The sequence below is a fragment of the Peromyscus maniculatus genome, chromosome 4, assembly GCF_049852395.1.
Source record: "Peromyscus maniculatus bairdii isolate BWxNUB_F1_BW_parent chromosome 4, HU_Pman_BW_mat_3.1, whole genome shotgun sequence".
NCBI lineage: Eukaryota > Metazoa > Chordata > Mammalia > Rodentia > Cricetidae > Peromyscus > Peromyscus maniculatus.
In genome coordinates, this window is record NC_134855.1 from 137706960 (window position 1) to 137731078 (window position 24119).

The 24119-nt window shown below is 50.7% G+C and overlaps 1 protein-coding gene and 1 long non-coding RNA gene across 2 annotated transcripts in view; one reads left to right on the top strand and one right to left on the bottom strand.

The window, feature by feature from the left end:
• The window catches only part of Tgm2 (transglutaminase 2), a 30423-nt gene extending 24523 nt beyond the window's left edge, over positions 1 to 5900 (bottom strand). The window contains exons 1-2 of the mRNA XM_006971062.4: positions 5766 to 5900; positions 2330 to 2509 (exon numbers count right to left, since the gene is read on the bottom strand). Coding sequence (XP_006971124.3) covers positions 2330 to 2509; positions 5766 to 5775 — 190 coding nt within the window. The 5' untranslated portion in view covers positions 5776 to 5900. The remainder of the gene's footprint in view (positions 1 to 2329; positions 2510 to 5765) is intronic.
• An 11854-nt stretch (positions 5901 to 17754) lies between these two features.
• On the top strand, positions 17755 to 23403 carry LOC143272786 (uncharacterized). The gene is made up of 3 exons (XR_013050364.1): positions 17755 to 17832; positions 19947 to 20084; positions 23075 to 23403. It is a non-coding gene; the product is annotated as an uncharacterized LOC143272786 (long non-coding RNA).
• The last annotated feature ends 716 nt before the right edge of the window (positions 23404 to 24119 follow it).

The window sequence follows — 24119 nt, forward strand, 5'->3', positions numbered from 1 at the left end:
GAGGTCAAGGATGCCAATGATGGTCCACTTTAGACCCATGTAATTTTAGAGACCCAAGGGGTCTTGGCACTGCCCAGACCATGGTGACAGGGTAACACCTTCAGTTAGCCTCACAACTGCTCCCTTCACCCCCTTGGGCTGGCCTCATCTCAGGCCCCCACCCTCCAAAGAGGAGTGCTTCGTCCTGTAAGCTCCTTGTAAGACAAGGGCTGTTTGTCCGCTGTGGCCTGAGCCTGCTGCAGACCACCAAACTGCCTAGGGAAAAATAAACAGCTGGGGTACGACCACAAATCCCTTCCCTGAGTGACTTGATTAGCTCTCTCCCTTCTCTCAGCCTCAGTTTCCCTGAAATGGCAGGACAGGCTGAGCATAAACTAGAGAGTTCTAATGGAGGAGGACGTCCCCAGCCAGGCTTGGGCTGGGCACTGACTCAAGCCTGGCCTGGAGGTAGGAGCCTGGCTTCCTGGTATTGTCCCTTAGGCTTCCTAGGCACCTGGGAGGGTCTTGGATAGTGGACAGGGAAGCCAGGACTGCCTACAGATGGAAGTGACCCATGGGGACTGGTGAACAGAGATTAGCTGCAGGGTTCAGGAGGTCAGTGTTCCTCCCAGCACTGAATGCAGGATGCTAAGTACCTCTGTACACTCCCCAAACCATGGGGACGCACGCAGAAGAAGGAAGAGTCTGTGTCAGGGAGGAGAGAGAACGTGGGTGCTCACAGGCTGCTTAGGCTGACAGCTCACCTGTCACCCATGTCACAGAGGAATACACCGAGGCCAGGCAGGCACTCAGGTGGACACGGGGTTAAGTGACCGAGAGCCTCAACTCACAGCTGGGTCAGGGACTGAAACCCGCTGTCCTTCTAACCCTTTCGTGACCCACCGAGCGAGTGACTTAAGCATCTAGCCTTACCTCAGCTCCCTGTCTACAACATGGGAACCCATTTTGCTTCCATACTGGCGGCATTTGAGTAGGCATGTGGACTGCTCCAGTCTGTGGGTCCCCTTTCCAAGCATGATCCAGCCCTCACAAGCCCATATTACCCTACTCTGCAGGGGCTGGAAGGCCAGAGACGGGCTAAGACCCTTTGGTGGGTGCTGGTGTGGGGTGCCCCTGGTAATGGCTTCATCTGCGGATGAGGAGGGAGGAGGAAGGGATGGGGGGATATCTTGGCAGCCTGCAAACCCCGAGATAAGCGTATCAAACGGCCCTCAGATAAAAAGGGCCTCAGCTGGGCTGGGTCGGCAGCTCCTGCCTGCCACTCTTTCTACCCCCAAAGACCGAAGAAAGCTGGCCTTTCACACCCTTGGGCCAGAATCCCAGCCAGGTGGCCCCTTGCTGACCTCAAGGGAGTGGTTCCCACCAGAAGCCAGACAACTGATTTGGCACTCAAGGCCAGTTCCCTAGGTTAGTCAAGCAGAGAGATTGGGAACAGGGTGGACAGGGTCCAACATCTTGTTGCCCATCCCAGGAGCCCCTGGAATAAGACAAGCAGCAGTCATCAATAGCCACAAGACAATTCCTGGGCCATCTCACTTAACCCTCCAGTGTGAATTGCTGATGAAACTCAGGCTCAGAGAGGCTACGTGTCTTGTCTTGATGTCACACAGCAGGTCAGCAGTCCACCCTTCCTCTAGTAGGACTCTTTCCCCCCTACCCAGAACTGGTTTAAGCCAGATCCCAGAGGCCTGGTAGGTTCTAGGAAGTCTTGGTGAGAAGAGACAGGAAAGTTGTTTGGTGTGGGAAACATGCTGGATTATGCTATGAAATAATCCTTTTGTACACTGTGAAGATGGGTTGCTCTCATTGTTATTAAAAAACTGATTGGCCAATAGCTAGACAAGATTTTCAGGGCAGAGAGAATGCTGGGAAGAAAGAAGGCAGAGTTGGAGGAGTTGCAAGCCAGACTTGGAAGAAGCAACATGGAAAGTTCATAGATGAGGCAGCATATAGATTAATAGAAATGGGTTAATTTAAGTTGTAAGAGCTGGCTGGAGACAAGCCTAAGCTATTGGCCAATCATTTATAATTAATAATAAGTCTCTGTGTGGTTATTTGGGAATTGGCTGGAGGGACAGAAAAGTCACCTACAGGATTGTGGTGAACCTCCAAGACAGAAAGCTGTGGAATGTGGAAATCCAGTATACAGGCTTGGGTGGCCTGAGGTGGCCACTCCCTCTTCCATTCTGGACCTCAGTTTCTCATCTGTGAAATGGGGCCAATGACAGCTGAGATTCTCACTGGATGGGAGAGACCATGAAACGGGACTGGAATTCATCTGTCCTGTGCCCACCAGGAGCAGGACACAGAGGAGATCAAAGGTACCCACCTGTCACAGCACCAAATGTAAGACTGTCCACGCTGGCCTCATAGCCACGGCCCTCAAAGTACAGTGTCAGCCGGAAGCGCTGGCCACGCCGCAGCACCAGCTTCTCGTGGCACAGGTCAGCCGTGTGGTGGTCACGGCCATTGGCCTGTATCTCCAAGTCACACCTCTCCAGGATCAACTCTACAGAGACAGAAACAGGGACAGGCATGAGTCACTATGGCATCTCTCAGGGGGCTGTGGTCTTCAGTGATACGATCCCACTCTCTGTAATACGGGGCTCTGCACCCCTGTGACCTTCTCTAGACCCTGGCGACACTCTCTCACCTCTGTGAGGTACAGCCCCAATCCTTTCAATCCCATAGTTTTCCAGGGTCACAGAAGTCTGCCAAGGTTAACTGTCTCCAGTGGGTTTTTTGTTTGTTTTTGTTTTTTCCGAGACAGGGTTTCTCTGTGTAGCTTTGCACCTTTCCTGGAACTCACTTGGTAGTGCAGGCTGGCCTCGAACTCACAGAGATCCGCCTGGCTCTGCCTCTGGAGTGCTGGGATTAAAGGCGTGCACCACCACCACCCCGGCAATCTCCAGCATTTTTAATCACAAGGCCATGCTTGCAGCAGAAGGGACCTCTGTTATGCCCCAGTCATGGGATCTCCAACAATTCAAAATTTCTGGGCCTCAGTTTCCAGGACCTACCTTATAGGGCCATGGCAAGCATTAAAAATGTTGGTATGTGTGAAGCCCAACACAGTAGTTAATGCACAGGCACCTGGTCCACACAGCCTACCACATGCTCACAAGCTTCAAGGGGTCTTTGGTGGAACCTACTGGAGTTACTCAGCATTTGCTGCCAGAGCCAAATACCTTTCCCCCTCCCTCCGCTCCTCTTCTCCCTTCTAGTCCTTTCCCTCCCTCCCCTTCCCCTCTTGTTACACAAAGCCTCACTATGGAGCCCAGCCTGGCCTTAAAGTCCTTTTCCTCCTGCCTGAAGACAGCCTGTGCCATCCTGTCTGATTCAGACCCAACTTTCAATGTACAGGAAATACCATAGACTAAGGAGCAGGCTAGAGGACCGGACCAGGGCACGGCCAACGAAATTCAGACTCTGGGAGACCTTCAGCAAAGGATCTGTTTTCCCTAACACATCAACTGCTAGAGAGAACAAACAAACAAACAACAACAAAGCAAGTCTAAAAGCTCGGGGGAGGCCCCATGATGAGAAACCGGGGGTGGTTGCAGGTGCCGCACTTACTAAGACTGACTTTACAAGATGATTTGAAAACATTTCCTATGTGCAGGAGACAGCTGGGAATTGAAACCGTAACAGAACAGAGACCTCCAGGGACTCTGCTCACTTGTCTACTGTGAAGCAGAGTCCTTATTTTTGATGGCAGGTGTTGATAGACTCACAGCTGATATGACACGAGATTTTCTCCCCAAGACCATCAGAGGGGCTGGAGGCAGGCACAGGCTGAGAGCAGAAGAATTTATTGCATTGTGCTACCCTCTCTACTTCATAGATGTCCAGTATTCTCCAAAACAAAAGATTTTAAAAGGACAGTTGGTGGCGCACGCCTTTAATCCCAGCACTCGGGAGGCAGAGCCAGGTGGATCTCTGTGAGTTCGAGGCCAGCCTGAACTACCAAGTGAGTCCCAGGAAAGGCGCAAAGCTACACAGAGAAACCCTGTCTCGAAAAACAAAAACAAACAAACAAAAAAAAAAAAGGACAGTTAGCGAGTATTACAGACCTACATTTTCATTCTACTATACTGCTTTGGGATCCTAGACAAGTGTCCCTACCTCTCTGTGCTCCCTTCTCCAAAACCTCAAAAGGTGCTACCAAGTAAAGAGAGGGCCCAGCCCAGGAGAGAGGCATTTGGAGTGGAAGCTCTATTTTTCTGTTCCAGAAGGAGCTGAGGACCTGGGCAGGCACAAGGTGACAGGTGTGTGTGGGAGTCTGAACAAGCTCATGGCCAGGACTGGGGAGTCCTTCAGGTCGGGGGTGGGCATAACACTCTCAGAGCTGTCGAGCCAGTGAAGGACATGTGGTCCAACCAAGGCCCAGGGTGTGGATTGGCCCAAAGTCATCCAGCCCAGGGCTCAGGCCTCCTGCTGTGCAAGAATTCCAGATTGAGGGGAAATGTCCCAGAGGTGCAGCCGGCTTCACCTCAAATGAAATGAGTGATCCTGGCCCCACAGCAGGTGGCTACTTTGGTTTGGAGCAGGACTCAAAGGCTGTCCTGGTAATCGCCTCACCACAGCAGAGAAGTTAATGCCATTGTCATTGAGGCAGGACAGACCCACAAAATCCTCAACCTTGCAAGGCTAGGGCAGGTGGGAAAGAGGATGTCTCTCTAGAGACCCTGGGGGGTAACCATCCCTCAGCCTGCGAGACAGGGTGCAGTACCCCACCCACATGCTGAGGGTACAGCAGACAGAATCACAGAACTCATGGGCTCAGGCCTTCTGGGCCGGGGGCCCCTGCTGGAGGGATCCCCAAGGCCTGGGCCATCTCCCAGGTGCCTTAGCTTTTGGAAATAGGGATGGGAAACTGACTTGGGAATAAGCAGCCCCTTGGGTGACATATCACAGCCTGTTGGGGTTCCAGAGAAGGAAGTGACCAAGGCCACACAGTAGGGCTAGTCCTCTGGAACTTCCCCTCGGTTCCTCTTCATGTCCCCTCTCTCCTTGCCCCAGGTCCCTTCCATGAGGTCACAGTGCAGACAGATGCCATCCCTGAACGGACTTGACTCAGCAGTCACCTGGGATTCTGCTCTGACAGTGTTAGGAACATCTTCCATCGTCCAAGTCCTGGCCCATGTGTGTCCGTGTGCTTCCCCGATACATATGTGAGCACATGCCACACGAAGGCAGCGGGCAGGAAATGAACAGGACCCTGGACCCTTCCCACTCTTCTCAGCCCTCGTGGGAGCACCAAGGCTGGTACTACAGTCCCTAAATTACAGCAGGGAACACCAAGTTTCAACAGGTGGCCAAGGTCCAGGCTTGGAGAACACGAACTTAAAGGGACCTCAGAGAACAGGCCTGGCTTCCGCGGTGTTCCACCAAATGCTGGAATGTCCCTTCGACTTGAGGCCACAGAATCGGTCAGGAAGGCTGCGCCCCTCTCCAGGCACCAAGGAAAGCCAAGTACCCCACGCCTGCCAGCATCCCTGTACCTGGCACACAGCAGGGACGCAGCTCGAACTGAGCAGTTAGGGAAAGGTAACAGTACCTAACCCTTCCAGGTACGCCTTCTGGTAGTCTTTTCACCTCATTCGGGGACAGGGCTAACAGCTGTGCCGGGGTTCAGGGAATTGAGGCCGACAATTTAGGGCCAGCAAGGTCCCTGCCACTGGCCCACCTGTTGTTCTTCTCTGGGGACTTGGAGACTGCCCGGCCTGCTCCCGACCCCACTTCCTTGCGGCCCAGGCACTCACCCTCGGCCATGGCCAGGTTAGCGGCGACAGCTCGGACGCGGCGGGACACTCGGGCGCGGACCACCAAGCGCGGTGCTGCGGGCCAACCGCGCGGCGCGAACTTATAGCCCGTGGCCGGGCGGGCCCGGGCGGGGCGGGGCGGAGCGGACACTCCGGGCAGTCAGTCCGGAGACCAAGACGGCCAGGGGCGCCCCCTGCCGGACAGAGGGCGACCTCGGAACAGACCCCTGCACCGCGAAGTACACCCAGATCAGATCAGGGCCCCTAAACACACAGATGTGAATCACAGGCCAGATCAGTGACCAAGAACCCGCACCCCTCCACACACGTGTATGCACACACACACACACACACACACACACACACACACGTACACCACACGCACATGCACACAGGGCAGACACACAATCAAGCAGGCAGACGTAGAGATCCATGCATAGCCCCACAGAATCCACTAACAATTTTGGACACGCAGTGATTAGATCACATCTGACATTAAATCACATTGGAAGCTTAGAGATCAGCCAGGATACAGACAAGACATGATGTTGGGTTCCCACTAAGCCACATATAGCCCTCAAATGAGTAGGTATCTGGATGTGGGAGCTTATAGACTCTTTGGCAGACCGAGGCGCAGGTACTGGCTTGTGGACACCCACAGACACCCAGATCCTTCCTGTCCCACCCAGTCACTCATTCCGTTAATCCCCCACCCACCCATTGCCCTCCCATCCACTCACCTATTCCCTTCTTTCCTCTCTCCCTCCCTGTGTTCCCCTTCTTTGTAGCTAGCCCACCGTGAACTAAGGCAGGAAGAACCCCCTTCCAGGGACGGTACCTCTGACTTCCCACAGACCAGCTCCCATCCTGGCTTCTCTGGTGACGGCGTGCCACACTCCCTTACCACCACGAAGCCTGAGTGGGAGCTTCCTGGAGAGGGACAGGCCTGTGGGTCCCCCACTAGCTCTTTTTCTTTGCATGACTCACCGCTTTGGGCCGAGAGGACACCCTGAGGATCTATTTGAATGTCACTTGGGATGCCAGGACTAACCCACACAGTTTCTGGGAGCCCTGGGGTCACCCCACTTTATTCTTGTTGTTATGGAATTGCTCCCCGTGGCTGGTGAAGGATCAGAGGGAAGAGCTGATGAGTGACGGCCAGCTAAGAAGCTAACCTTGAGTGCCCATGCTGGTCCTGACAGCGAGGGGCTCATGAAGGTATCTCAGCTCTGGGGGCTTCCATTCTGTCCTGTGAAGAGCAAGGACAAGAATTCATTCCTCACGAGTTTGAATGGGGCATAGTCAAAATGCTCAACACATAAGGACTCTTGATCCCAGGCTGGCCTAAGGGCCAGGTGTCCCCAGGGTGTCAGTCCTGACATCAGAAGGGTAGAGACACTTCTGCTGACCTTTCCCATTCCAGGAGGGCACATTCTTCCCACCTCTGCCGCCACCCTTTGTGCCTCAGAAGACAGGAATGCTGGGAAGTTGTCCAGCAGCCCCTTACTGCTGCTGCCGTAGGGCTCACAACCAGCTGTGGTTGATGTGGAGGCCCATCACTCTTGCCACCACAGTGTCCCTATTATTATGGTGGCAGCCCATCCTCCTGAAGTCCCGTCTGGGTTCCCCCAACAGGGGTGTGGCTTGGGCTTCCCTTAATCATCGTATCTCAGTTTCCCACCTTTAAGGTGGAAGGAAGCATTGTGTCACCATGAAGCGTTTGAGAGGTCCGTGTGGGCTCAGACATGGACAGGACTGGTAGGTACAGCAGTTAGCAGTGACTCACTGAGCAGATTGTGGGAGGACCCCCCCCCCATCAGTTATTCCTGGTGCCTGCAAGGGACCCAGCACAAAACTGCAGACTTGCCCCGCACCCAGTGGCCAGCCCTGCATCCTTTCTCTGTCTCTTTCCACAGAACTGTGGCTACATGGGTGACTCAGGGCCTTGAGCCATAACAGGGCTGGTCAGTCAAATCCGGGCTGGCTTCAGGGAAGGTGGCAGGCAGGGGCCAGGGCAGAGCTGGTCCCAGAGACTGTTCCCAGTCCTGTCACCAGGGTCCCGTGTCTCTCTCTCTGAGCTCTGGTTCTTCCCTCTGTGAAACAGATGGGTCCCCAGCTTGGGGATTAGATATTGTCTGCCTGGTGTTGGTCACATACACATATAGAATCAGTAAGCATCACTAACGACTCCCTTATGAAGATACTCCTCACAAAGTAGGGCTCCCCGGGGATGGGAAGCAGGTCACAAATGCGGAACAATGGCTCCCTGTCCCCCAGAGATTCTGTGTGCCTGGGTCAGAGTGCTGAGTCTTACAGTCCTCAGAACTGGGACTCTCATCTTGAAGGGATGACCGGGTCTCACGGTGTGACAAAGGTGAGCTTGGGATACTTGACTCCTCCATGTATGGTCATGTATCCTCTGGAAGCCTCGCTATGTGCCTTTTGTCATTTGTGAAATGAGGTAACAGAGGCCCAAGAGGGGAAACGGCATGCCTGACGTCACATAGTCAAGTGCTTTAGCTAAAAGACAGGCTGACTGTTCTAGGACTCGGGTCAGCTTCGACTCCACCTGGCCCAGGGAAGCCCTCGGGGGCCTGTATCTGTCCAGTCCCACAGCCCGCAGCAAGGGAGGCCCTCAGGGCTGCGGCTCATGCGTCTGACCTATGGTCTGTCATTTGCTGTGGGAGTCTGAAATGTCTGTGACCTTACAGAAAAAGGGACGAGTTGGGAAAAACTGAAGAAGGAAAGGCATAGGGGAAGATTCAAGTCAGAGACTGAGCAAACCTGAGGTCACACAGCATGACTGGGCTCCCAGACATTGTCTATTCCCATAGGGCAAAGGTCCCTGGGCCGGAGCTGACCCTGCGCTGCATGAAAGGGTGGGACAAGGATGGGGTACTAGCAGGCTTTCCCTCTTCTAGCAGCTGTGACTAACAGGGATGAGCAGTATCTGGTATGAGGCACCCAGGGCAGCCGGGCCACTCCCCTGAGCTGAGCCGATGGTGCGGTGGGGCCATTAGCATGGGGGATGTGTGGAAATGTCATGGGGTGGACAGACCCTGCAAGCCTTTGGAGAGGACAGCATGTCTAGGCTGCAGGGGGGTGAAGGGTGGAGAACAGTGGTGCTCTGACTGGAAGGCCACCAGCACTCCATCCTGAGGCCAATGTTGAATGTCTTTGTCTCCGCCCTACCAGCACCGGGGTTGCATATAGGTGTTTACCACGGCATTCAGCTTTGACGTAATGCTCCGGTCCTAGTGCTTGCCCAGCAGATACCGTACCCACTGAGATACCCTTCCAGCCTTCCTGTCTTCGCTTTTCTCCTGTTCCTGTGATAAAATCCTCTGGCAAGAGCAGCTTAAGAGGAGAAGGCTTACCTTAGCTCGCAGGTCAACATTAGAATCCATCATTTTGGAGGAAGTTTGGGGTCAGCAGCTTGAAGCAGCTAACCATATTACATCTACAGCCAGGAAGAAGGAGAGGTGAACGCATGCCACTGTCTGCCCAACCCCTTCTCCACACGGTTCAGAGTCTCAGTCAAGGAATGGTGCTTCCCACAGTGGGCAGGTCTTCTCATATCAATTGACTATGGCAATTAAGGTACTTCCCCAGAGGCATGCCCAGAGGTCCATCTCCCCGAGATTACAGAGTCTGTCAAATGACAATTAGCAGTAACTGGCCTGCAGGCCCGTTACCACTAGCAACGTCACAGCCCAGCAACGTCACTCAGGCTAGGTCCAGGTTCAGCTCTGCCAGCTACTGTTGTTGTGGTCCTGGGTGTGTCTCACAGGGTCATCAGGCTTGGGAGAAGCAACTCAACAATGCCAGCAGGATTTTCTCACAGGGATGTCCATTTAGGTGCAGCTGGGATCTTGGCTCAGATGGCAAAGAATTCCAGGAGCAACCAGAATGAAGCCAAGTTGGAGTTTATTAAGAAAAGGACTGGCGGCGGGGAGCCGGGCGGTGGTGGCGCACGCCTTTAATCCTAGCACTTAGGAAGCAGAGTCAGGCAGATCTCTGTGAGTTCGAGACCAGTGTGGTCTACAGAGTGAGTTCCAGGACAGCCAGGGCTACAAAGAGAAACCCTGTCTCAAAAGAAAACGAAGAAGAAGAAGAAGAAGAAGAAGAAGAAGAAGAAGAAGAAGAAGAAGAAGAAGAAGAAGAAGAAGAAGAACAACAACAACAACAACAACAACAACAACAACAACAACAACAACAAGAAAAGAGGAATTTGTATCTGAATATCTTAGGTATAACTATATGGAAAAACTGAAGGCCAACCTGAGTTACATGAAACCCTGTCTCAAAAAAATAAAAATGCAAGAAAAATAGACATTTAAAAAAATTATAAATACAGTCATAGCCATGTCTGTGAGCATCGTAGAAGCACACAGGTTTACAGAAGGCAGTGTGATTAGGTCACACTGTGTTCTGGCTGGTTCATTGGCCATTTTAACAATTGTGTTCGAGGTATCACCAGAAAGGGGTACCTCTTTTTTGCCTCTATTCAGGCAATCTTCACAGCTGTCAGTTTTGAAGAAATACTGATTCCAGCCAGTGACAGACTGAAATCACATCTGCATCCCTCCTCGTGGCCCTCTAACTTTCCCTGTATTCTCTCCAGCCTCAACTACTCCGAGCCTCAGTTTCCTCCTCTGTAAGGTGGGCAGTGACAAGAGGACCGAACTCACAGGCTTTTGAGTCTACCACCATACTTGGTAGGCCTTGAGCACTCACAGAAGAGGCTGATTATTGGGAAAAAGAAAGACGAGAGTACTGAGACTGGGAACTCAGGACTGCATGTGGATAAAGGAACCAGCCACCACAACCAACCTGGGGCCACCGAGCTGTGCCTAGCTGACACCAGGACAGGCAGATCCTTGGAGACAGAGTGGATCTTTACCACCAAAAGCCAAGGGATGATGGGTAATGAGTGAGGGATTTCTTCGGGCACATAAAGAAAGTATTATAAAATTAGAGTGTGGTGGATGCTGCCCAAACCTGTGAATCTGCCAAAACCACCTTAAATGGATGGCTTTTTTCTTATGTGTGATTTGGAGCTAATAATACACATGTAACAACAGGATGTGAGGGAACTGGTGGATGACTACAACAAAAGCAGAAAGCCAGACCTAAGCTCGGAAGCCTGGACAAGCGCTGACACACACACACAGTGCACATCTGGCCAGCAGTGTGCAGGAGTTTTCAGACCTGAAATGTGAAGCTCCTCTCACACCCCTAGGCCTTCTTCAAGTTACATTTATTTCTTTATTTGTGTAGGTGTGAGGACACACCAGTGCCACAGCGCACACATGGAGGTCAGAGGACAATTAACGGGAGTCAGTTCTCGCCTTTCATAACACCGGTTCTGAGGACTGAACTCAGTTGTTAACCCTGGGGACAAGAGCCTTCACCTGCCGACCCATTTTACCAGTCCCAGTTGACATCTTCGAATCAACAGGATCCCCCTACCTCCTCAGACCCACATCCATGAAAGAGCTCGAGACTCACTTTGTCCAGCACTGATTGCTCTATCAAAAGTCAGCCACGACTTAGGTGCCCAAGAGAGGGTTTGATGAATAAGCCACGTCCAGGAATGTTACTTAGCAACTGAAAAAAGAGGAAGTGGTGGTGTGTGTGGGGGGGTGACAAGATGGCTTAGTCAGTAAAAATCTTATGAAATAAGCCTGAGGACCTCAGTTTGGATTCCCCAGAACCCACATAAGAATTGGGCACAGGAGTGTGCCCATAATCCCAGCACTGGGGTTGGGGTGGGCTCAGACAGGCAGAACCTTGAAGCTCAGTGGTCAGCCAGCCCAGCCAAACCATACAGTTCAGGTTTAGTGAGAGACCCAGTCTCAAAAAACGAAGGCAGACATGTCAGCGGGAGGGTGGGAGAGAGGAGCTCACAAGGCCTGACCTTTCACTGACGTCTGGGGACAGTGCTTGGGGGGTGCAGGGGGGGGTGTCATTGCACAGTCGCCCACATTCCAGCCTCCTACTCATGTTCATGTAGCAACCACAGTTAAACTAAGTAGATCGTGTGTGTGTGTGTGTGTGTGTGTGTGTGTGTGTGTACACTGAAGTAAGAGGGGACGCCTTTAATCCCAGCACTGGTGGATCTCTTGAGTTTGAGGCCAGCCTGGGATACAGAGTGAGTTCCAGGAAAGTCACTAAGCTACACAGAGAAACCCTGTCTCAAAAAGCCAAAAAAAAAAAAAAAAAAAAAAAAAAGAAAAGAAAAGAAAAAGGAAGGAAGGAAGGAAGGAAGGAAGGAAGGAAGGAAGGAAGGAAGGAAGGAAGGAAGGAAGGAAGAAAGAAAGAAAGAAAGAAAGAAAGAAAGAAAGAAAGAAAGAAAGAAAGAAAGAAAGAAAAAGAAAGGAAGAATTTTAGCAAGAGAAAGAGGGATGAGAGAGATGAAGGGATGAAAACTCAATGTGAGCATTATGAAATTGTCAAATAATTAGACACTTTTTAAAGATTTATTTTTTTTATTTTCTGCTTATGGGTGTTTTGGTTGAGGGTACCTATGACCATGTGCCGCGTCTGGTGCCTTTGGAGGTCAGAAGGCAGCTCTGGATCCTCTGGAATTGGAGTTACAGACAGTTGTGGGTGCTGGGATCAAATTCAGATCCTCCGCAAGAGCAGCCAGTGCTCTTAACCCAGCCACCCCCATCCCCCCCCCAATCTTTTTAAATGAAGATGAAGAGCAAGCAAGAAAAGAAACTGTATGTGGACCTTGTCTTCACTTGTGTTTGCACACATCTGGACTAACAAATACACACCACACACACACCACACATACACACCACACATACACACATACACACATACACACACATTACACACACACCACACATACACACACACCACACATACACACACACACCACACATACACACACATACCACACATACACACACATACACACACCCACACACACATACACACCCACACACACATACACACCCACACACACATCCCCCCCACATTACACACACACCACACATAACACGCACATCACACACACACACCCCACATACACACACACACCACACACATATACACATCCCCCCCACATACACACACATTACACACACACATACACACACATTACACACACACACACCCCACATACACACACAACATACACACACACACATACCCACGAATTTTTTAAAAGACAAGATAGGGCTAGGAGTGTGGCTCAGTGGCAGAGCTCTCGTCTAGCTTGGCCCTAAATTAAATCCTCCTCAGTTTAAAAAAAAAAAAAAATTCAGAGTCTCAGTGTTGAGCAGAGAGCAATTTGCAGAGCGGGGGTGGGGTCTCCACAGACCAGCCCTGTTGTGTGGGGACAGACAGCAAACATGCGCTCACTGTGTGAATGTAAACATGCAGGGGAGGATTTGGAAAAATCCAGCCAAGCGGCCCACAGTGCTGGGAGGGCCCTGGCCCAGACTGGGGGTGTGGTGCTGCCCTTAAAGGTTTCAGTGTTCCCTGGGAGGAGAAAACATTTTTAAGTGGAGAGATGATCCTCCGCCCACTTAGGTGAAGGTTAATTTGGGAATGAATGGCCTGTTCTGCACTCTCAGAATGGAGCTTTCACAAAACATGGGGATTCTCCAGGGTGGAGGAGCACTGGTAACGTGGGCAGATGAGGTACAGAGATAAGAGAAGGGGCACACTTCCTCTACCCCCACAGCGAACCCGGAAAATACTGCTGTCGAAACTGGCACCATCTCTCCTGCCAAAGCCACAATGGAGCTAGGAAGAAAGAGGAGATTCAGGGGCCCCACATCTGAAGCTTGTGGTTTCCTGACAGTTCACTGAGCTTCTGTACACTTCACAGCCCTGTTTGTGTATTCAAAAAAAAAAACAAAAACAAAAATTAGTCAGGGTCTCACTACGCTGGCCTAGAACTCATTATGTAGACCAGGCTGGCTCTGAACTCGCAGAGATTCACTTGGCTCTGCTCCAGAGGCTGGGATTAATGATGCTTGCTGCTTGACCACTCCACCTCCTCAGACTCAAGTCCCCCGAAGTGTTGAGGACAGTCACTTTCTTTTTTTTTTTTTTTTTTTGGTTTTTTGAGACAGGGTTTCTCTGTGTAGCTTTGTGCCTTTCCTGGGACTCACTTGGTAGCCCAGGCTGGCCTCGAACTCACAGAGATCCACCTGGCTCTGCCTCCCGAGTGCTGGGATTAAAGGCGTGCGCCACCACCGCCCGGCTAGAGGACAGTCACTTTCTATAACGCAAGCCAGAGGTGAAGCGAACAGTCCAAGGTCACAGAGCACAGAAGAGATGTGCTGAGGATGGCCATCAATACTGCTGGAATACAGGAGAAAACCATCTGAGTATGGACATAGGTGACCATCCACGCTTCCAAGGCCAGTGGTGCTGCCTGGGATGCTGGGATCCTCTGCCTGGATTCTGCGGGGGTTACTGGGCTCATCCCTCCCTCTGACTCAAGGCCCTGTCTGCCAGACACACCCAGTTCAGTCAGACAGAGCCAAGCGCACTTTCTTTCATGGAAACAAATGAGCCTCTAGGGCCCCTGTTGAGGTTGTCCTGCTAATTTAAACACATTCTCTACACTGTCTACAGCATGTATCCCGAGCCTCCTGAGGGCTTATATACCTGTAGCAACCATCAGTGCCACACACTGGGGCTGGATCCCACCGTCGTTCTGGGGGATGGGAGGCCTGGTTCACACCTGGGAGAACATTGATTGAGCCCTGGATCAGAGCCCCCAGCACATGTGAGCTTCTACATGATAGTACCCTCTATAGACACAGCTGCTGGTCCAGTGTTTTGCAGCTGGATAATGGTCCCTTCCTATAAGTTCCTGGGACTGATAATCAAGTGATCTTTTCCAATTCTAGTTCATGGCCAAAGTCAGCCAATCAGACCCTCTCCTGGGACTTTGTGTCTTTACAACATGGACATAATTTTTCAGCAAGGGGTGGCAGTTGCTGATCCGTTCCTAGTCGGCTTCAGTTTGGGTATTTCATCAAGCTTTTGTTCAATATTTTTAAGATGTCCGATTCTGAATTATAACCTACATGCCGTCTTCCCATGCTGGATTCCATACGGTGCAGTTCACCCAAGTCAGCTATGACTCAGTCATGATGCTAATTCATTGTCATGATGTAGCTTCTAGAACATTCCTGTTGCTCCCCAGATTGCCTCCAGGCTCTTTTGCAAGCACAGCTGCTCCCTCTGCTCTGTACCTGGCAACCGCTGATCTGTCTACAATGTTAGGATTGGAATTCACAGCCTCTGGCATGCTAGGCCAGGGCTCTACCTCTGAGCTACAGCCCCAGTCATTTTTTCTTTTAAATTTTTTATTTTAAGATAAGGTCTCACTAAGGAGACCAAGCTAGCCTTGAACCCACCCTATATCCCAGACAGGCCTTGAACTTGCAATCCTCCTCCCTCAGCTCCTCCTGAGTACATGGTAGGCCCCAGCCACCAAGCCCAACTTGACTGTTAGGTCTCTTGTTTCACTGTTTTCAGAATGTCATAAGAGTGGAATCCTGTGTAGATATGGCTCTCAGCGTCCTGCTTCTCTCACTTAGACTAATGCGGTGGATTCTTCCACATTGCCGCTGACCTCACCAGTTCCTTTTTATTACCAAGCAGTGTTCCACATCACGAAGGTCCCACAATTTATTTCAGCGTGAACCATGATGACTGACTGGTGTCAGATTGTTCTGGATGACGACAGAGGTGATGCTGTAAACCTCCAGGTGGGAGGGCCAGTGTCTTCACTCTTTGGGTGAATGTCTGCTAGCTGGCCTTATGTCCCTCCAGTTGATTTGGGGAATGTCATCCCACTAAAAACTGACTGGACACTCACGTACCTCCTTATCTAGTGCAGTAGTGAGGACAGTGACTCTCTCTCATCTTTTATGGTACCTGTCATTTATCTGCCCAGAAGACCAGGACTCAGAAACCCCAAAGAGCATACTCATGGACACTCACTGGACTTGGGGACATCCTTGTAAGGTAAAGTGTCAGGGAACTGCAGCCCCTGTCTGGGCTCCCTGGCCTTGGAGGTAGCCAAGCACCTCCTCAGTGGCAGGAGGAGGCAGGGAATGTTCTGAGACTTCCCACTGGCTGAAGGAATTCTGTATATCCTTTCTCTGGGCCTCAGTTTCCCATTTGTGGAAAGGTTAAATGGGCTCAAACAATGCATTTCCGACGGTCCCACTTCCGGCTCTGTTTGCTGTTTGCCCTGATGAGGGTGGGTGGGAGGGGCACCATCTGCCTCTCTACTGACTCCAGGGGGTGGAGCTGCTAGGGGCCTACCAAGGTAGCATCCCGGGCCATCAATCCCAGAAGAGCAATTTGCACTGTCTGCCTCTTTGGTTTAAAAAGAGAGATACCCCTGTCAGCTTGGATTAGCGTCACTCCTCGAGAGGAATCTTCCAGCAGGCACAGCCCCCTCTTGTAGCCAATATTTTCAGAACGTTCGAGTTCCTAAATGAGACCTGACAGGCCTTTTTTTTTTTTTTTTTCACCTTTTAAAAATAAAGCGAATTGTCCCTGCACAATCTGGAAACTCAGATTAGATTAACCCTGTCACTTCCCAGTGGCTGTATGTTGAGCAGTAGATATGGTTGGATGAGGATGTGGGAGATATTAACACCAGGGTGGTTCCTCTGTGCAGCCCCCCCCTCCCCGATTCCAGTCCATTACTGATTCTTGCTATTTTGCAGCCTCACCTGATCCCACACTGTCATTCTCTAGACAATTCTCTGCAAAATGGCTCTGTGCCCTGTGTTCCTGGAGGAGACAGAGGTTGAAGGGCACGGGGCACCTGCCTGTGGCCTCTGATGGGATTTCCGTGCTGTGATAGGTGCTGGGTCTGTCTGTGGGCTGGGTTCACACTTGTGCTGGATCTGTCTCTGTGGATCCCACACGACCTGCATCAGCTGCTCTGCTGTCCCCATCTCCAAGTGAACACAAAGTGTCACCTCCCTTCCCTGCTCAGTCTCCCCAAGGCACCCAACACCAGCAATCCCCCATGCTGGGGTCACCTTTCTGGCTGAGACTGGTCCCGGTACTCCTTAAGGCACAGGGCCTCACGATTTTAACCTCCACCAGTCTTCCCCACCAGACCCACAGGAAGCCAAGAACACCAGCTTAGTTACCACTAATGGTCCATCCTCTTACAGATGGGAAAACTGAGGCATTTGCCTGGTTCCCGTATTCATGCTTCTCAGAAAAGGACAACCCCAGTCCTGGTGTATTTCGCCTGCATTAAATCTCCCTGCTTCCTCCCTTGTCCCCTGGCCCTGGCCTGTGCACCCTCCACATAGTAGTCAGGAGGACTCCTGGTCTGTTAGATTTAACTGTCAACTTGACACAGCCCAGATTCCCTGTGAAGGGAGCTCTGATTGGGGAATTGCTCGGGCCATACTGGCCTTTGTTCATGTCTACTGATGATCATCTTGATAGTTACTTGATGTTAGAGGGCCCAGCCCACTGTGGACACCACCATTCCCTAGACAGGTGGTCTTCGGCTGCATAAAAAAGCTAGTTAAGCCGGGCGGTGGTGGCGCACACCTTTAATCCCAGCACTCGGGAGGCAGAGGCAGGCAGAAAGCTAGTTAAAGTGAAGCATGAACTTTTGAGTGAGCCAGCATTCCTCCAGGGTTTCTCCATGGTTTCCTTAGCTGTGAGTCCCCTGGTTGGAGGCGATGCTGAATGCATCAAGTGGCAAGCAGCCCTGCCTTCATGTTCCTGCCTTGACTCCCTCAGTGATGAACTATGACCCGGAACTGTAAGACAAACTAAACCCTTCCTTCCCTAAGTTGCCTTTGGTCAGCGTGTTTAACCACAGCCACAGAAAGCAAATTAGAGCAGCTCTTTAAGACCTTGGGCAGATTACACCTCCCCTCTGCTCCAGGGCAGGCAGTGGCTCCTCCCCATTTCACTTGAGCTGAAGTGCTCATGTGCCTCCTGTTACACAGCACTCTTCCTCTGGCCACAACAAGATGCCATTCTTGGACTTTGCCCTGTAGCCATGGCAACGAGAGCAGAACAACACCGTGGTGGCCAGGTCTGTGGTAATGGGGCTGGAGCTATTGACCCTTCTGAAGGGTTCATCAGACCCTTGCCTGGCATTCCAGCCATTTCTCCTTCCACGCCTGCAAGTCACCTTGGGAGATGCCAGAATACACAAGAAGAGAAAGGCTAATTAAAAGCGGGAGCTTGTACGAGGTCACCAGTCGTGATGGGGTGGGACTTGGTGGTGATGCAACTGGCTGGGGATCCCCCACTCCTGTAAGCGACTCCTCACCTGTGCTCTGTAGGAAAGCCACCAAACTCATTGCTCTCACGAAGTTGGACTTCTGTGGAGTCACACTTTGGTCTGTTATTGACGCCAGTCTGGGGCGATCAGACATCTGCTTGCGTTTGCCCCACACCTCCGGCACGGCCTGACCTCCTCTCCCAGCACTGCCTCTGCTCCCTTAACTCTAGCAGGAGTTGGCCTTCATCACTTTTGTGGTGGCTCTTCCCTCTGTCTGGACAGGACAGACAGACACACCACCCCAACTCTGTGCCTCAGCTTCGGGAATCTGGGAGAGAGGGAACCCCACAGTGGAGCTTTGGCCCCACATGCTTGGTGCTGTGTGGCCTTGAAGTCGGCGTCACTTTCTCTGTCTGTTTCCTCTTTAGTGGAACTAGCTGGCAGCTTCACAGGGCCCAGGCTGGTCACAGCTGTGGGAAGACGGACATCGTGAGGTCATGACCTCAGAAGCAGCTAGTTCAGTCTCCTCTCCTCTCCCTCCTCTTTCTCTCCCTTCTCCCCTTCCTCCTCCTCCTTCTTCTTCATTCTTTTCTGTTGCTAGTGGTGGAACTCTGGGTAAACCTGGATGCTGGGGTCAGCTCTCTACCACTGTGCCGCACCCCAGGTCAGCAAGTGTTAGCTCCCATTGTCAGAGACCCCCCCAAAAAACTTAGAGGCGGAGCTGTGGGGTGTTTTGGAGATCGACTGAGAGAATAATTTCCTGAATATTTATTGAGCCCCTCATGTGTCCTGCGTCGTAAACAGAGTTTTGTTGAGGAACGTTTGCTTCGGAGGTGTGAACAGGCAGGTCCCAAGGTTCACTGTGTAAGGGGTTCATAGCCTGAGCTCAGAACTGTGGAGGGGAAGATGTGAGACCCAAGGGGCTGTCTGAAAGATCCAGACAGGCTCCATGGAGTTGACAGTCTGAGTGCTGCAGTATGAGTTAGGCAGATATGGCAAAGGACAGTGTTGCCAACAAGAGACCTGGGTGTACACACAGGACCGAGTCATAGAGGTGAGAAGATGTGGAGAATCACATGATCAGAGTATTGCAGACTATTTGTTTACACTGTAAAGATGTGTCTCTGCCTAAGGCACCTTCTGATCAGTTTAATAAAGAGCTAAATGGCCAATAGGTAGGCAGGAGTGGTTAGATGGGACTTCCGGGCAGAGAGAGGAACTCGGGATGGATCTGGGCGCTCACAAGAGACGCCAGTGAGACACTGAGGATGCAGTACAGAGGCATACAGCACAGAGGAGAGGTAACCGAGCCACGTGGCAGAAGGCCGACTAATAGAAACAGGCTAGTTTAAGTTATAGCAGCTGGTTGGGAAAAAGCCTAAGCTAAGGCCAAGCTTTCATAATTAATAATATGTCTCCATGTTATTATTTGTGAGCTGGCGGCCCAAAGGGAAGTCTGACTCCACAGGGCTTTCAAGGCCACGGGGAATGAAGAGATGAGTGGACCATAGATAATAAAGCACACCAGGCTTGAGGTTTTCACAGAGAGTCCATTACTTTGAAGCAAAGGGAGTGACATGTTTGGGCCAGAGTTTGGGGATGATGACAGTGAGATCATTTCATTAGCTGTGGGCTCTCAGAGGTGGACTTGATGCTGTCAACATCCCTGGGCTCCTTTGAAATATGAACACACTGAGACCAGAGGTGGCAGAGACCAGAGGTGGCAGTGGTACCCATAGCCACCCAAGGCAGCAACTCCCACCTAGTCTGTCGGGGGAGGGGGACAGAGGTTGAGGGGGAGGCCGATCAGCCCCTGGGCCTTTGGTGACACCCCTCTCCATATCTTCCTTTCGGTCCTGCCCTGGATTCTCAGAAGACTTTGGTGGGGATAGTGATCCTCTTTGTACACATTCTTTTCCCAGTGTGTGACCCTGGTTGGATTGCTGCTCCTCTGGATGGGTGTGAAAGATGCTGCAATGGCTCCAGACTTACAAGGGTACCAAAAAGGAAGAGCGCAGCTGTCACCAAGAGTTCTAGTTACCAGCTGGCTGTTGGCAAAGGTGGGGAAACTGAGGCATAAAACTTGCTTCATCGAACTCAGTGTGTTCTGGGTGGCAGAGGCCTCTAGGACTCTTGGTCTTGCACCCTTCTCCAGCCCAAGACAGTGACATGGTCACATCCCCATGAGGGTCTTCTGGTGATATCCTGGGCATCCCTGAGGAAGGGCAGGCTTCCCTAACCTCCCATCTCCAGAAAGCCTCTGTCCCTAGGTACAGCTGGGAGCTTTGATGTCAGGCCTGGTTTGGGAGCTGGCATAATAATGGCCCAGGGCCCTGATGGGTGTATGGGGGAGCTGGGCTGAGTCATGGATCCTGTCTTTACAGACCCTGAGCATGGCCTGAGCCAGCCTTGACAGTACTTAAGACTGGACCTTTCAAAGGGCCCCGAGCTCTGGCACTCAGCCAACTGGAACACTACCACAGAGTTAGGGTCACCCTGGAAGCTCAGTTCCCCTCAGGCTCTCAGAGAAAGACTCGGGAAACCCTCTTCCTGCCCACCCAACACACATGCGCGCGCGCGCGCGCGCGCGCGCGCACACACACACACACACACACACACACACACACACACCCCAGTGCTGAATGAGACTCACACTGCTGCTTAGCAAACAGGGAGCAGCACTCACTGTGGGCCCAGTTTGGCCAACCCTGCGAGAAAAAGAGCAATGAGATCAGTGTTTTCCCTCTGAGGCTCTTCCAGAACATCTGTGCTCTCTCTAATTGATATTGATGCCTGCTCACTGTTTGACATTTACAAAGTTCAAAGAGCTAAAAAGAGGAGAGTGAAAGTCACTGAAAATGAGCGGAGAGCAACTGTTGGCACCTCTTCTGCCTTGCTCTATTCTACCCAGGCAACTGTAAACTTGCATAGCTCTGCATTGCGTTCTAAAAACAGAGTCACTACATCATTCAAGATCTGTGTTCTGAGAGCCTCCTCTGTGCTGAGTACGTGTCAAGTGATGGACAGGAAGGACACGATGCCCGCTTTTGTGAAAGCTGCCGTGGGAACGTGTTCGCTGCCTGCCCCCTTTCACTGTGTGGCCACTTGCATTTCTGCAGTGTGTGTATCAGTGGTCTAGAATGTCACCCAATAGATGCACTCTGTTCTATCCATCCCATTTTACTGTACACTTAAGTTGTTTCCCTTTGTTTTCATGACTGCAGATAAGCACATCCCTGTAGCCATGGGCTCATTTGCTAGGTTGACTCATTCAATGTCCCTTTCAACCTCCTTCTGGGTGCTTTCTGGTATGCAGAGTCTGGAAAGAGAAAGATGGTATTTCCCAGACTCCTTTGCAGCTAGGGGTTGGAGATAAACTAAGTTGTGCCTATTAAAATGTACTTCTGGGGGCCTGGAGAGATGGCTCAGCAGTTAAGAATACTTCAGAGGACCTGGGTTCAGTTTCCAGAAACCATGTCCAGTGGCTCCCAGCTGGCTGTGACTCTAGTTCTTCTTCTGTCTTCTGTGGACACACACACACACACACACACACACACACACACACACACACACACACAGAGAGAGAGAGAGAGAGAGATTGAGAGAGAGAGAATATACATAAATTAAATCTTAAAATGTATTTGCATGGAATGGACATATAAACTCCAGCAATTGAAGGCGGAATCAGGATGCCTGGTCCAAGTTTGAGTCCAGTCAGAGCTCATAGTAAGACCCTATCTCTGAAAACAAGCCAACAAGCACTTGTGTGACATTCAAAGAAAAAGGAAGGTAGAGGTGAGCTCTTCACATTCGTGGGTGTGGAGGCACCGAAACTTTTCCTGGCTGGGTCAGTGCCAGTCACCAGCTCCTGGGCGGAGAAATGGTCTTTGGGGTTCCAGCAGTATCTCCGATCCTTAGATTAAAACTAAGGTACACACATTCCCAAACTTGATTCCTAAGCTTCTGGGTTGTCAACAGAGATAATGGCTTCTCTAGACAAGCCAGCTTTGTGGTGACATCTGAGAGTCAATCCGATGATTTCGCAAGAACCCCGTTTCCTGTATTAAATTACTTTCTGTTTAGGCCAGTAAATGTGGTTTTTCTGGGCTCTAGGTGTGAACCCTGAGTAACAGAAACCGTGTCCTCAAGCGTGGCCACAACTCTCTCTTCGGAATACGTTTACACCTGTGTAGACTTAGATCAAGCTTCAACATTCCCTGGGGTGTTTTTGAGATGTGAGGTACTTGCTGAAAAAATGTACCGCCACAGAGCCTAGTAGATTACAGCTCACCATTGTTGTCGATATCAGGATATTGTCTTACTTCTGGAAGACGCTTCGGGGAACGGTGTCGGCACACATCTGTTATCCCAGGCTGGGTTATTTGGCTTCCTGCCCAGCTGTAAATGGCTTTGTGCAGTCTGGATATAAATTCCTTAAGAAGATAGGTGCTTTTCCAAGTACTTTTCTCTCGTCCTGTGCATTAACGTTTGACTTTGTTGGTGATGTTGTTTGCAGCATAAATGTTTTGTTGTTGTTGTGTGTTTATTTTATTATTGACCTATTTATTTATTTTGAGACCAGGTCTCACTATGTAGCCCTGGTTGTCCTGGAACTCACAGCGATCCTCCTGCCTCTGCCTCTCGAAAAGCAAGCTCTGTCTCTGTACCTTCTCTTCAGCTCTGCATAAGGATTTTCATTGCCGAGGCCAACAGTTTTTTTTTCTTCTCTTGCTGTTTGTATCATACTCTTTGGTCTTGTATCTAAGAAGCCTTAGATAAACCCCAGCTCCTTCAGGTCTGCTCTTATGTTCCCTGGGGGGGTTTCAGTGTCTGTTGAGAACCACGGCTCATTTTGAGTTGATTTGTGCATGGTATGACAGACGCAGATACCCGCCTGAGTTAAACCAATACATTTGGAAGCTGTTCTCCCTTGCTGAGTGGTCTTGGCTCGCTGTTGAAAGTCAGTTGCCATAAATGTACAGATTTATTTCTGAATGTTTACTTCTCTTCCCTAATCTATGTCTGTCCTTTTGTCGTTTCACACTGCCAGGATTACTTTTGCTTTGTCGTTTTGAAGTCAAGAAGCATCAACCTTCTGACTGGACTCCTCTTTCAGGGCTGGAAGCTGAGTGCCCTGGCACAAACCTGTAATCCTGGCATTCAGGAAATGGAGGCAGGAAGTTCAGAAGTTCAAGGTCATCCTTCACGACATACCAAGTTCCAGATGGGCTATATGAGATCCCATCTCAAAACAAAACAGCTCATTCTCACTGTTTGGGCTCCCTTGCAATCCTGTATGAAGTCGAACACCATGTCACGTAAAGTTTAAAAAAAAAAAAAAAAAAAAAAAAAAAAAAAAAAAAAAAAAACAGGAAAAAAGCCAGCTGCAACTTTTTAACAGTAAATTTGGCATCTTATTATATTGCTTTGGGTATGTGTATGTGAGTGCCTGTGGCCGGGTGTCTTTTGGATGCTTGTGTTTGTGTAGGGTATGTGTGTCACTAGAGGCCAGAGATCAGCCAAAGCTGTCTGTCCTTCATCAGGAGCCGTCCATTTTATTTGTCTGAGATAGTATTTTGTTGACTGACTTGGATCCACCTGTCTCCTTCCCAGGGCTGGGATGAAAAGTTCAAACCACTGCGTCCAGAATTTCATTTATATATACATATATAATTTAGTTATTTATTTAGCTGGACAGTATGTAGGGAAGTGGGACACTCATGGGCCATGGCGCTCATGTGTTCAGAGGACAGCTTTCGCGAGTGAGTTCTTCTCTCCCGCCATGGCTGAACTCAAGATGTCATGCTTGCATACTGAGGAGGCGCTTTGCCCGCCCCTCTGTCTCCCCAGACCCACCTGATCATCTTCATCATCATCTTCTTCTTCTTCTTCTTCTTCTTCTTCTTCTTCTTCTTCTTCTTCTTCTTCTTTCTTCTCCTCCTCCTCCTCCTCTTCTTCTTCTTTTCTTCTTCTTCTCCTTCTCCTTCTCCTTCTTCCTTTTTTTTAAACTAATTTTTTTTTTAGGTTACCACCCAGAGTAATGCATCTCACCACAACATTTTCGTACATGTGCTGTTTTGCTTTGTTCTTGTTAA